This window comes from Malus domestica, chromosome 07 (assembly GCF_042453785.1).
Source record: "Malus domestica chromosome 07, GDT2T_hap1".
Lineage (NCBI taxonomy): Eukaryota > Viridiplantae > Streptophyta > Magnoliopsida > Rosales > Rosaceae > Malus > Malus domestica.
Window position 1 is genome coordinate 34,825,451 of NC_091667.1, and position 12,638 is coordinate 34,838,088.

Consider the following 12,638-nt stretch of genomic DNA (forward strand, 5'->3'; position numbering starts at 1 on the left):
GTCGATATCGGCTCATAGCCTCTCATAACCTTCGCTCGGCCACGACTGAAGAAGTCTGAACTCACAGTCCAATATTGAAGACCACACCACACTGCATTCAACACGTGCCCCAACATCCAATTGCTCTTATCAGCCGACCAAATATTGGTGAAACTTTTGTCAATATTTAGCTCACCCACTACTGTTTATACGTGTCATGATTTCTCAATTTTCTTCCATGCATGAAAGTCTTCCTCTTCCTCTCAGTTTAACAAATAAATAAGACGCAACCACCTTTTTTTCTTCTTGTTCTAGCTTAATCGGCTCTTCAACAAATAATACACTGGCCAATTCAGCTTCCAATGGCAATGTCCTCCACCTATTTTTCTACTTATTTGGTGGCACTGTTCTTCTTGGTTGTAGCTGGGTTTGATGCCTGCTCGGCTAGCCGGATTGGTTTGGGCTCGAGGCTGTTGGCTAGAGAGAACCAAACGTTGGTCTCAGATAATGGCACATTTGCTTTAGGGTTCACTCCAACGTCGGACGAAGACGACAGACTTCAACTGGCAATTTGGTTTGCGGAGCTTCCCGGAGATCGAACCATAGTATGGTCTGCTAACAGGTAAATCATCCAAAACCTCCTCGTTTTAATCCCTTGAAAAAGAAAATTGACAAAATGAAATTTAACCAGTAGGTCTAGGTCCATCAATATTACGATGACAAATATATTTGCTCTTTTTCTTGATATGTTTTCTTTTTATTTTCATTGAAACTTGATTAATAATTTTTTAACTTGTGTCAATGAAAAAGTCTTAATTAAAATGAAGGAAAATGTTATGTTTGACTTACAAGGATAGTGTACTTTTCTGTGTTGCATGCTTTAACTAGTTCAAGAACAAAAAGTATCTTGAAAAATTGGTTGAAATGAACAATTTATAAATTTCAGTTGTTAAAATGATCAATTTTTGGTATGTGATCGTTATGTTGTTAATCTTTGATTTTGATCAATCATTTTGCCTAATATTTTGCATATAGAATGTTGCATATAGAGTGAATGATTAATAGACTTTGACTAATTAGAAAACAAAAAGATCACAAACCAATTCCCCATCTAGTCTTTACAATAGCTTTTGCAGGTTACAAATTTCATTTTCTCTCAATCATCTAAATATATAGAAACTCAGCCGTCTCCAACAATGCGATCCTGGAGCTTGACACAACCGGAAACCTTGTCCTCATGGATGGAGACGCTACCACGTGGACCTCAAACACCTCCGGCGCTGGTGTTGAAGGCGCAACGTTGCAAGAATCTGGAAATTTCATTATCTATGACGATGTCAACCGCCCTGTGTGGCAGAGTTTCTCACACCCATCTGACACTCTCCTCCCAAACCAACCTCTTTCAGTCTCTTTAGAGCTAACAACTTCTAAGTCCTCCCCACGTGGTGGATACTATGCACTAAAAATGCTTCAACAACGCACTTCTTTAAGCCTTGCCTTGACTTACAACATGCCAGAAACTTTATACAATTCCTCCCCTGAATCATATTACAACTATTCTTATTGGAACGGACCAGACATATCAAATGTAACCGGGGATGTTGTAGCGGTTTTAGATGAAGCAGGGAGCTTTGGAATTGTGTATGGGGAGTCATCAGATGGAGCTGTATATGTGTACAAGAATGATGGCGATGATGGGGGACTATCAGCCGCATCAACCAGATCATTGGTTCTTCGTAGATTGATAATCGAGAGTAATGGGAATTTACGCTTGTATCGTTGGGATAATGATATTAATGGGTCAAGGCAATGGGTGCCAGAGTGGGCTGCAGTTTCAACACCATGTGACATTGCTGGAATTTGTGGTAAAGGGATATGTAATTTGGATAGGAGTAAGACTAATGCTTCTTGCACATGTCTACCGGGGACTTATAAGGAAAATGGGGGAAGTCTTTGTTCAGAAAATTCATCACTTACAGGAAAATGTGATTCGCGGAGTAATTATCAGCCATCCCAGTTTAGAATTTCAACGGTGCAGCAAACCAATTACTATTTTCCAGAATTTTCAGTCATAGCAAACTACAGCGATGTTGAGAATGTAACAAAATGTGGAGAGATTTGTCTAGCTGATTGTGAATGTGTTGCTTCAGTTTACGGCCTTGATGACGAAAATCCATACTGTTGGGTTTTGAGAAGCATGGATTTTGGTGGCTATGAGGATCCTGCTTCAACTCTGTTTGTGAAGGTTCGGTCTAATGGCTTAGAGGGCAACGCAAAAGGATCCGGGGAGTCTTCCAAGGGGTCGGGTAATCAGCAAACAAAAGTTTTGGTTATTCCTATTGTTCTTAGCATGACCTTCCTTGTTGCCCTCCTATGTCTTTTGCTATATTACAATGTCCATAGGAGGAGATCCTTGAAGAGAACACTGGAAAGCTCAGTAATCTTGTCTGGTGCTCCGTTGAATCTTAGTTACCGCGAATTACAAATTCGTACGTGGAATTTCTCACAGCTTCTTGGAACTGGTAAGAATGGAGTATATATATAATAGTAATTTGCTATTTTCTTATTGTGTTGGTTCTGTTTAGTAATTATATGCTACTTTGCAGGGGGATTTGGGAGTGTTTACAAGGGAAGCCTTGCTGATGGCACTTTGGTTGCCGTAAAAAAACTTGAGAGGGTTTTGCCACATGGGGAGAAGGAGTTTATAACTGAAGTGAACACCATTGGTTCCATGCATCACATGAACTTGGTTCGTCTATGCGGGTACTGCTCCGAGAGCTCACAACGGTAAGCAATAACTTTGAGAAACCTAAAGGCTTCTCACCAAATTAACACTTGTGTATGCATAGCTTCTTAAAACGTTTGTAGCCAATGACTCATGGTCTTCTGAATTCTAGTAAACATTCTTAAGATGCTACATTTGATTGATCTAAAAACTGAACATATTTTCTTGTGCTGGCAGGCTTTTAGTTTATGAGTTCATGAAAAATGGGTCACTGGACAAATGGATATTTCGCTCAAATCATTCCCGAGACAAGTTGCTAGATTGGCAATCACGCTTTGATATAGCCGTGGGTACTGCACAAGGAATTGCATATTTTCATGAGCAATGCCGAGATCGAATTATACATTGTGACATCAAACCAGAAAACATTCTGCTGGATGAAAATTTCTGTCCTAAAGTTTCCGACTTTGGACTAGCTAAGTTGATGGGCAGAGAGCACTCACAGGTTGTTACCATGGTCAGAGGAACAAGAGGCTATTTGGCTCCGGAGTGGGTGAGTAACCGGCCTATAACTGTCAAGGCTGATGTTTATAGTTACGGTATGCTTCTTCTAGAGATCGTTGGTGGTCGAAGAAACCTTGACATGTCATTTGATGCAGATGACTTTTTCTATCCTGGATGGGCTTTTAAGGTATAATAGAAAATTTCTTATAATTTTTTTTCTTGTTTAAATTTTTTGTCAACCTTAAAATCTTGCGGAAACTTTGGTTTTACGTAATGAATTTCAATCATGATTGTAGGAGATGACAAGTGGAAATCCCATGAAAGTTGCAGACAGGAGACTGGAAGGAGCGGTTGAAGAAGAAGAACTCATTAGAGCCTTGAAAGTTGCCTTTTGGTGCATCCAAGATGAGATATTCATGAGACCAACAATGGGGGAAGTAGTGAGAATGTTGGAAGGATCAGTCGGCATCAACATGCCACCGATGCCCCAAACGGTTTTGGAGTTAATTGAGGAAGGCCTAGATCATGTGTACAAGGCAATGAAGAGAGAATTCAATCACTTCAGCTCCTTCACCATCAATACTCATCCTTCTTCATCTCAAGCTACATGCAGTTACTCCACAATGTCCCCTAGATAGTCAACTAGAAATCGGGTTACAACCGACCATATTTGGTCAGTCTTGTATGATCCACAAAAGCTCAATTATAGTTCATCAAAGTTGACATTCAATTACTGCATTAATTCATTCTTTTACTCAAGATCATATCATTCATTCATAAAAACCTAGGAAATTAATAGTATTGACATTGCATAAACTCAATCGATATAGACTGGCAGATACATATTTATGTAGTCAACGTACATAAGGGTGGATATCCCTTTTGTTCTTCAAATAGTAAACATATTGAAATTTTAGACATGACTCTTGATGGAGGAGCTGTATCCATCAAGATCATCATAATATTTGGACCAAAGCATGACACCTCCATACTTAGCCGAATTTTTAATAGCCGGAAGGACTTGTGAGTTGAGATCAGAAGCAGGAATAAAACCGCTACCGGCAGCCTGAGGAGCAGCAGGCAACCCCAAGAAAATCTTATGTGCAGGGATGGCTGAAGTCCACTGCTTCCAAGCGTCCTCTAGATTGGCCACGTCGCCGGAAGTGTACTGACAGGGAGGGTTGTTGTAGAACTGAACCCAAACATTGTCAAAGAGGCCTGTCTTAAGTGCATTTCCAATCCAAGCATCAGGAAAGGGACATTGTGGGGCAGCAGTCAAGTAAACTTTCTTGCCTCTCTTGCTATATCCAGATAGGTACCTAGCAAGGTCATCCCAATATTGGTCAGTCCCTCCCTCAATATCAAAGTCAATTCCATCCAATACTGCAGCTCCCAATGGCCTTGATGATGAATGCCCTCCCAAGAAGTTGTTCCACAAGTAAGTTGCAACTTGCCTTGCATCAGCTGCTGAAGTTAGAGAGTAGCTCCCAGAAGCTCCTCCAATGGAAAGTATGACCTTAATCCCCTTGGCTTGGCATGACCTGATCTCTGGGCTCAACTTGGTGCATTCATCGGTCGTTGGGTCACAGTGACCGGCTAGGTTGATGGCGGGGGTGCGGCCATTGCCGAAGGTGGTGAGAAAAGCTACGTTTACAAATTGGTAATTCCCTGTAGCACAAGTTTCCGCTAACGTGCCTTCATTCCCATTTTGACCCCAATATATAGCGATTCCACCGGCATTAGCCCCCAAAGCCAGAACTAGTGTAACTAAAGAGAGCAATGCTAGGGACATTGTGGACTTTGGAGCCATATCTTGAGAAAGGTTTATGTGTGGTTTGATTGTGGAAGTTTTGGTGGGAAATAATATGAAAGAGGTGTTGCATTATATAGAAGAAGAGACCGTAATGTGCTGCTGGTGACAATTTTGTTATATTCATTGATGCGTGGCATTGAAGTTACGTTTGCCCTTTCTTTGTAGTATTGCTAATTATTTTCTAGTTTTAGATTGAAGCACGCTTGAGCTGATATGGTATGTATTGTCTGTAGGCACTTGTCAGTTTCAATATTGCAAATCAAAGGAAAATGGTGAGACAACAATTATCTTCCAAAAATTATTTGCAATTACTTGTGAATGCTATTATATTTATGGGGAAAAATCTATGGCACCACTTTTTTTTACATAATTTTTACACATGTTGTTTTGGAGCCCACACGTAATGTATTTTGACGATCCGAACTGTATATCTTTTAAAACATTGTTCAAAGATTATCTTAGCTAAATTAGACAAGTTGAAAATTATTGAGACATTCATTTGTAATGTAGAGAAGGTCGAATACGATTCTACAAATAAACCATAAACCCTTAATTCAATGATCATATGGTTTTATATTTGGGTAAGTTGATAGGCATGATCTTTGTTTAACCAATCAAGGAGTGGATTGGTACACACTTGTCCGCATGTACTCCAAAACACAAGTCCTGTGGACAGGGAGAGACGAACGCTGCAAAATATGTGCCTTATAAAATATTAAGATAAATATATTTACTTGATCGATCACACTCACATTAAGGTTATTATAGACCGTGACCTTTTTTATCCTTTGGATCTTGAGGGACCCTTTTATTTCATAACACCATATTTTAGATCAATCAAGGGGTGTGCTATCCACACACCCCATTTTACTTCTCACACACTCCTTGATAATTTATGTCGGTTGATCTTCTTCAATTCATCCGATCCGACGGCCGAAAATTAAAAAGGTGTGTGAGAAGTAAAATGGGGTGTGTGGATATCACACCCCTCAATCAACTTTTAGATTTCAATGCGTATAATGACATTGGTCTTCACTGATTTCCATGTGTGTGTGTGTGTGTGTGTGTATGTATATATATTCAATAATGCTCAACACACATAAAAGTAGTGTTGACTTTAGAAATTACAAAGTCTACGTTGTGCGCTAACTACGTCTTTTTTGTGAGGCAGGCATGCCAATTCGCAATTGAGCTCGGTTGGATAAGTATAATAGATGTGGTGGTAGTGGCTAATGCATTATGGTCGAGAAAGGCACATGTATCGGCCTTGGGTTCTAGAACTTGAAGACAAAGGTTGCCTAAATCACTGTAAAGTTTAGGATCTCCTGTATCAAGCTCGGCTGTCTCGACTATATTCGTTAGAATATAAATGAGCCGAATCGATATCAGACTGTAGGGACACATGTACTCAAAAGAAGATGAGGTTTTTTTACGGTGAACGTGGTTCAACCCTCTAAATGCTGAACTACAAAATGCACTTGAGAGTAACCAATCATATAACACTCAACTTCGCTGGTAAGCTAATGAAGTGACCTCTTTCGGTGAATTAGTTGAAAACCCTTCATTGGCCAAGACTTGGATAGATAACTAATCGACTAGAAGCAATGTTGTTAGTCCAAACTGAAAGTGCTTCTTAATCGTTGGTTCTACGGCTCTAGTATTGTTAGTCCAAACTGAAGATGTGTTGACGAGATATGTTGATGGGTGAGTTATGATAGTTAGTGTTTTTCTCAATATTGTGAGAAGGGTTTTGCGTAGAGCGTTTTGAGTTGTGAAGTTGAAGGGGCTTCTCTATGTTGCAAATCCCCTGTATTTATCCTTGATGCCTAAGTCAGTCGAGTGGTAAAATTCTAACAAGATTCCAATTCTTTGACATATTCTTTGAATATACGTGGAATTATTCTCGACTGAAACTTCATCATCATGCTTCACCTTCTTCAACTCAAACCAAGATTCTGAATCTAGTCCTATTATACTATTAATTCAAACTCCATCCAAAAGTCAATCCCGATCCTCAATCACTTTAAGATAATTGCCAATAACCCATGAGATAATACTATCAAAACCATTATAATATCTAAAAAAGTTAGGGGTGTGCTATCCACACACCCTTTTTTACTTCTCACACACCCCTTGTTAATTTATGTCCGTTGATCTTCTTTAATTCATCTGATCCGACGGCCGAAAACCAAAAATGTGTGGGATAAGTAAAAAGGGGTGTGTGGATATCACACCCCCAAAGTTATTATAAATCATCATAACCTTCTTTTAATCTGACGGCTCGAAACCAATGGGCCGAGCGCAAAATCAGATATAAACACATAATCCGTGAAAAGAGGACGATCCACTTGGGCATGGTCATGACTACTGGCACTCAGCCCAAACAAAGTAACATGCCAGGTTTTCCAAAAAAAAAAAAAAAAAAAAAAAAAAACATGCCAGAGCCCAAATATCCCTCTCAAGTCAAATGGCCATGGTTTGAAAATGTCAGCAGAAAACCACGACTTTGATTAAACTAACCAGAAGAAAACCACCTTACGATTATTCCATGACATTGACTCATATTGAGGAAGTTACATGGCAATGAACTTGCAATTGCTCCGAAAGCACAGTCGAAGGGGCTATATATAAAATCGTGTAATGCAAAAGTACTTCTGAGTTATTATATTAGAGCTTAATTTAGAAGCACTTTAAATATCCCTCGTACATGATTAACTATGAAATTAGAAGAGCTAGAAAAAAGCTTAAACGAGTTGAAGATTGTTGATGCACAAAATCAATGAGGACTTTGGTACAACAGAAAGTGTCAAGTTTGTAACCTTCGCTAGATTAGTCCGGTCACTAGTGTTGATAAGTATGAAAATGGATAGAGACAGGGAAGTAAACACAAGATGTATGTGGTTCACCCAGATTGGCTACGTCTACGAAGTAGAGGAGTTCTCATTAATTGTGAAGGGCTTACACAAGTACATAGGTTCAAGCTCTCCTTTAGTGAGTACTAGTGAATGATTTAGTACAAATGACATTAGGAAATATTGTGGGAAAATGATCTCCTTTTATAGAAGAGAGTTTCTAGCTTTGTTATGATATTGACACGTGTCGTGTTGTGATTGACTTCTGATGTTGACACATGTCGCGCTATGATTGGCTTCTGGTGTCGACACGTGTCGCGCTGTGATTGGCCTCCTGGTTGGAGGGAAACTCTTCTGAGTCATTGACGGTATAACATTGACCGGTGCTCGGTAGTTTCGGGATTGGTCAAGTATGGTACAAACATTGCTCCCCTAAGTTCCCGAGTGAGGGAAACTCCTCGGTTGGGGACTTGCAAGATCCAAGCCGCTGAGTAATCACGAAGATTCTAAGTACCGAAGTGTGATATCGTTTTCACTTGCCTTATCTGTCTCATAGGTAGATGTGGCATCTTCTCTGGAAGTACTTTTCCTCCATCCATCTTTAACCGGTGGAGATGCACAAAGTAATGTATCAATTTCACTTGAAGCTTACTTGTAATTTCGGGCTTGGTCAAACAAGAAGGTTAGAGCAATCAAATGGAGCTTCACAGGATAAGTTTGTGAGGGTGAGTTTTTTTTGTTTTACTTTTACTTAAGTCTTGATTTCGGTTGCTTGCCCAGGTTATACAGAACTCAGGTGGTGCAAACCTTGCTGTAGATGTATGGAGTCTTGGACATGAACCACCTTGGAGCCAGTATAAAGGGGTATGAATTTAGATCTGCAAACGAATACTTTTGTATATTTGGTTTTATGGTTAATTTCACCCTCTGGGTTTATGCTGGGTTTTAGTACAATTTTAAAGGGAGGTATAATCTGGTGAGGTTTCTCAAGATCATGCAGAAGAAGGCAGGGCTCTATGCTCACCTTCGCATTGGCCCTTATGTTTGTGCTGAATGGAAATTTGGGTAATTTTTTTCTCTAGATCTATAATTTTTGGCTTTTATTTTTGGGAGTTTTAACAAAACACTCATAGTACTGTTCACTTTTAACGAAAAATCACATTTATACCTTTCCCTGGTACTATTCACTATACTTTTAAAAATGATTTTTCATTAAAAGGGAAGTTTTTTTTGAACTTTTCGTTAGTTTTTCTTTTATTTTTCTTATTTGTAAGATTTTCCATTATCATTCCATTTTCCTCTCCTAATTTTAGAAAAAAAGTATTTAATTTTTCTGATTGTGTGGTTTGTAGGGGTTTTCCTATTTGGCAGAGGCAAGTTTTGATTTTTGCCTTTCTTTTTTCTCACAGGGGTTTTCCTCTCCTAATTTCAGTGTAATGTTTTTTCATTAAGAAGTTGTTCTAATGATAATTAGTGATTTCAAACAAATTATGTGAAGTGAAAAGTCAAATTTTGTATGTTTATCATTTCAATTTATCTTTATGCGGACTTTTTTTCTGTTGAATGGAAAGCATTCGTTTTTTGGTCTTTCTTTTTTATTTGTTAGTTGATTGCTTGATGCATTTTATGACAGTGATATGCAAAATGCAAAACATAATTTCTTTGTTTCTGTATACTGTTAAGATAATTCTACCAAAGGAAACAGAGATGAGTGAACTGCATGTTGCTTTTGTTTCTTATGGAAACAGAGGATTTTTTGCAACCACATCTTTTGTAATCAAGAACGTTCAACTTCATCTTGTTAATTGTACAGAGGATTTTTTGCAGCCACATTTTTTGTAATAAAAAACGTTCAACTTCATCCTGTTAATTGTACAATGTCCTTTCATTTCAGGCACTCAGCCCAAACAAAGTAACATACCAGAGCCCAAATATCCCTCTCAAGTCAATTCAATCAATTTTTTCCAGGAAAAATCAGCAATGACTGACTTATACAAACATAAAAAAGCACGACTTTGATTAAACAAGAAGAAAAACGCGTTACGAATATTCCACCATGACTTTGACTCGTATTGGGGGAAGTTACAAGGCAATGAAGTTGCAATTGCTCCGAAAAAGCACAGTTGAAGGGGCCTATTTATATAATCGTGTAAGTATCCCTCGTACATAATTAGCTATGAAGTTAGAAGAGCTAGAAAAAAAGCTTCAAGGAGTTGAAGGTCATCAACAGAAAGCAAGAAAAACGCGCCCATTACCACGAGACAAGAGCTCATAATTTAGCCATCGGTTATCTTCTATTGCACGCCCTATTTTTCCTAGGGTTTTCATCACGGCAGCCGCCAAACGGTTTGGATTCCGGTTACAGTTGCCAATGGTGGGTGCCCTTCAGCATGATACTAGTTTCTTCAGTAATATTCTTCATGGCTTTCCTATACGCCGTGACAATGTTCTACCGGATAGAGTATCATTTGGGTGTCAGCTATTTGGAGCAAGATCTCATATACAAGAAGATACAGGAGGCTAAGCAGCCACCCCCTGAGAGTCATGTGTCCATACAGTTAAAGGAGTGTCATACCTCTGGTGAAGTTATCAAAGTTGATGTTTTTAAGCTCTTGAAGCGCAAAGTTTACATTTACTTCACAACTTTAAGTTTGTTTGCTTTAACAATACTTCAGTTGTATGTGTGCCGGTTGTTTTTCCCAAGGTTTTAAAAAAACGTTAGGTGCTAGTCGGGTGGCGGGCTGGGTTCTAGTGCCTAGGCGGACTATACGGATTTAAGTAATACATTATATAAATTAATTAAATTTACTACATAATATATATAAATAAACATTGATACTATGTTATCTAAAAATATATATATATATATATATATATATATATATAGGTAAGTTGTATCATTTTGTAAGCCCATATTATAAGCCCAAGGTTCTAAAAAACGCTGGGCGGAGGGCTGGGGCCTAGCGCTTAGGTGGCTAGGCGGACTAGACGGATTTAAGTAATACATTATATAAATTAATTAAATTTACTACATAATATATATATATATATATATATATAAATAAACATTGATACTATATTATTTAAAAAAAAATAAAGAATATATATAGGTATATATGTTAAATATGAGTATATATGTAAAGTTCCAAAGGTGTATCATTTTGTAAGCCCATATTGTTGGGACTCTCAATAAAATAAAAGGTTGGCCCTCCAATCTTTTTTTAATTAATCCTTCACCGACTCAAACCTAACAAATGCTAGCTAAAGGGTTACTAATTGCTTAAAACCCTAACTAAAGTAGTCGCTCTCTCCAATTACAAACTATCTTCTACAACCTACCGCCGCACCCATCTCTGCAACCTTTTACAACCCGTCGCCATCACCCATCCCTGCAATTGCACAAATCTCATCTACCTCTCTCTCTCTCTCTCTCTCTCTCTCACCATATTCGACTTCTCTTCTAGCAAACAGAGAGGCAGACGACATGACTCGGGGAGACAAGAAGGTTGTGAGTCCGTGCCATAAGTTTTTTTCCCAGACCGCCTAGCGTCCGCCGAGCCTGCCTAGCCCGCCCAGGCGGCCGCCTTACACTGCTTAATGTCCTTGCCGATTTAATGAACGATTTCGGGTAATTCACAGCAGAGCACTGCCGCCTAGACCGCGTTTTAGAACAACTTTTTCCACGCAGTATGACGACGTAGTTTCATGGTTGGATGCATGGTGGTCCGATGACGGTCGTAGAATCGTAGGTTAACGTACGTACAATAAATTCAATGTATATTCTATATAGGGAAAAGCTATGTATTCTTTCCCGTCCTATAAATTGAATGAATGTATACTCTATAAATTAGCAGCACCATTACTTGCCTTCATGCAGATTGCTACATGACCAAAATAATTAAAGAAGATTGGCTTACCAAATTTCAAGGCTATAGCAAGAGGGGAATAGATCTTCTCTGGATCCCCTTCTATCCGTATCCTGCATACCTCCCTACCGTCACTCACCTCCGCCTCCCACCCCAATTTCCACTGCATATTTCCCCGACCTTCAACCCCTCCCATTTTCTTCTCTGAAGTTCTGCTTCGTTGATCGCCGTTGGAGATGAAGACAAGGACGTTGAGGAGAAAGAGAAAGAGTGAGAAGTTGGAGAGGACGCGAGTGATCTCATCCTCACGATTTTACGTGAACAACTGAGATAATTTGGTCCCCAAAATCTATATGAAAATGATCCGGAGAGGATCCTGTCCCATAGCAAGAGGGATAGACTTCTCTCTTTGACGGAGCAAAGAGAAATAAGTTGACTTCTCCACAAGAAACTGCTTTGAAGTTTCTTGCATCTTGGCATTTTCCTTTTTCGTAGTTTTGTTAGAGGGATGGACTTTTATTAAGACTTTTATCATTCTATAAATTATATCGGTAGAATCCTAACAGATACAATTTTGGCAAGCTAATCTCTAGTTTTGAAAATGTTATTAGAAGTCTAAAATAGCCTTTCTGCACTTGTTCCTCTCTCACTTTTTTTTTATCAGAAAAAACACATGATGACTTTTCGGAAATGCCAATAACAGCTCAGTTATTATATACACAAAGCGTGAACAATTTTTTATTTGAAAAAAAAAGGGACATCATGAAGTGAGACCCCAACAATGGCTAAATTGGTATATAATCATAGATATTATCCCTAATTATAATTAGTATCTCGCTCGTTCCATGTTACTTGTAAGAATAATACGTCGGGTTTTACCCAAGAATGCCCTAGCAAGG

General features: G+C 38.8%; 2 protein-coding genes across 3 annotated transcripts; one reads left to right on the top strand and one right to left on the bottom strand.

Annotated features, from left to right (window-relative positions):
- Positions 1-265: 265 nt before the first annotated feature.
- On the top strand, positions 266-3,938 carry LOC103439825 (G-type lectin S-receptor-like serine/threonine-protein kinase At5g24080). 2 transcript variants are annotated; one of them, XM_008378445.4, is made up of 5 exons: positions 266-601; positions 1,156-2,501; positions 2,586-2,766; positions 2,942-3,395; positions 3,505-3,938. In XM_008378445.4, the coding sequence occupies exons 1-5, from the start codon at positions 342-344 to the stop codon at positions 3,844-3,846; spliced, it is 2,583 nt and encodes an 860-aa protein (XP_008376667.1). In that variant the 5' UTR covers positions 266-341; the 3' UTR covers positions 3,847-3,938. The 2 variants fall into 2 exon arrangements, with proteins under 2 accessions (XP_008376667.1, XP_017188635.1); XM_017333146.3 differs by having other exon boundaries at positions 464-601; positions 1,116-2,501.
- An 87-nt stretch (positions 3,939-4,025) lies between these two features.
- Positions 4,026-5,158, bottom strand: LOC103439826 (hevamine-A-like). The gene has a single exon (XM_008378446.4). It carries the CDS (start codon positions 5,016-5,018, stop codon positions 4,122-4,124), a length of 897 nt encoding a protein of 298 aa, XP_008376668.1. The 5' UTR covers positions 5,019-5,158; the 3' UTR covers positions 4,026-4,121.
- Positions 5,159-12,638: the final 7,480 nt, after the last annotated feature.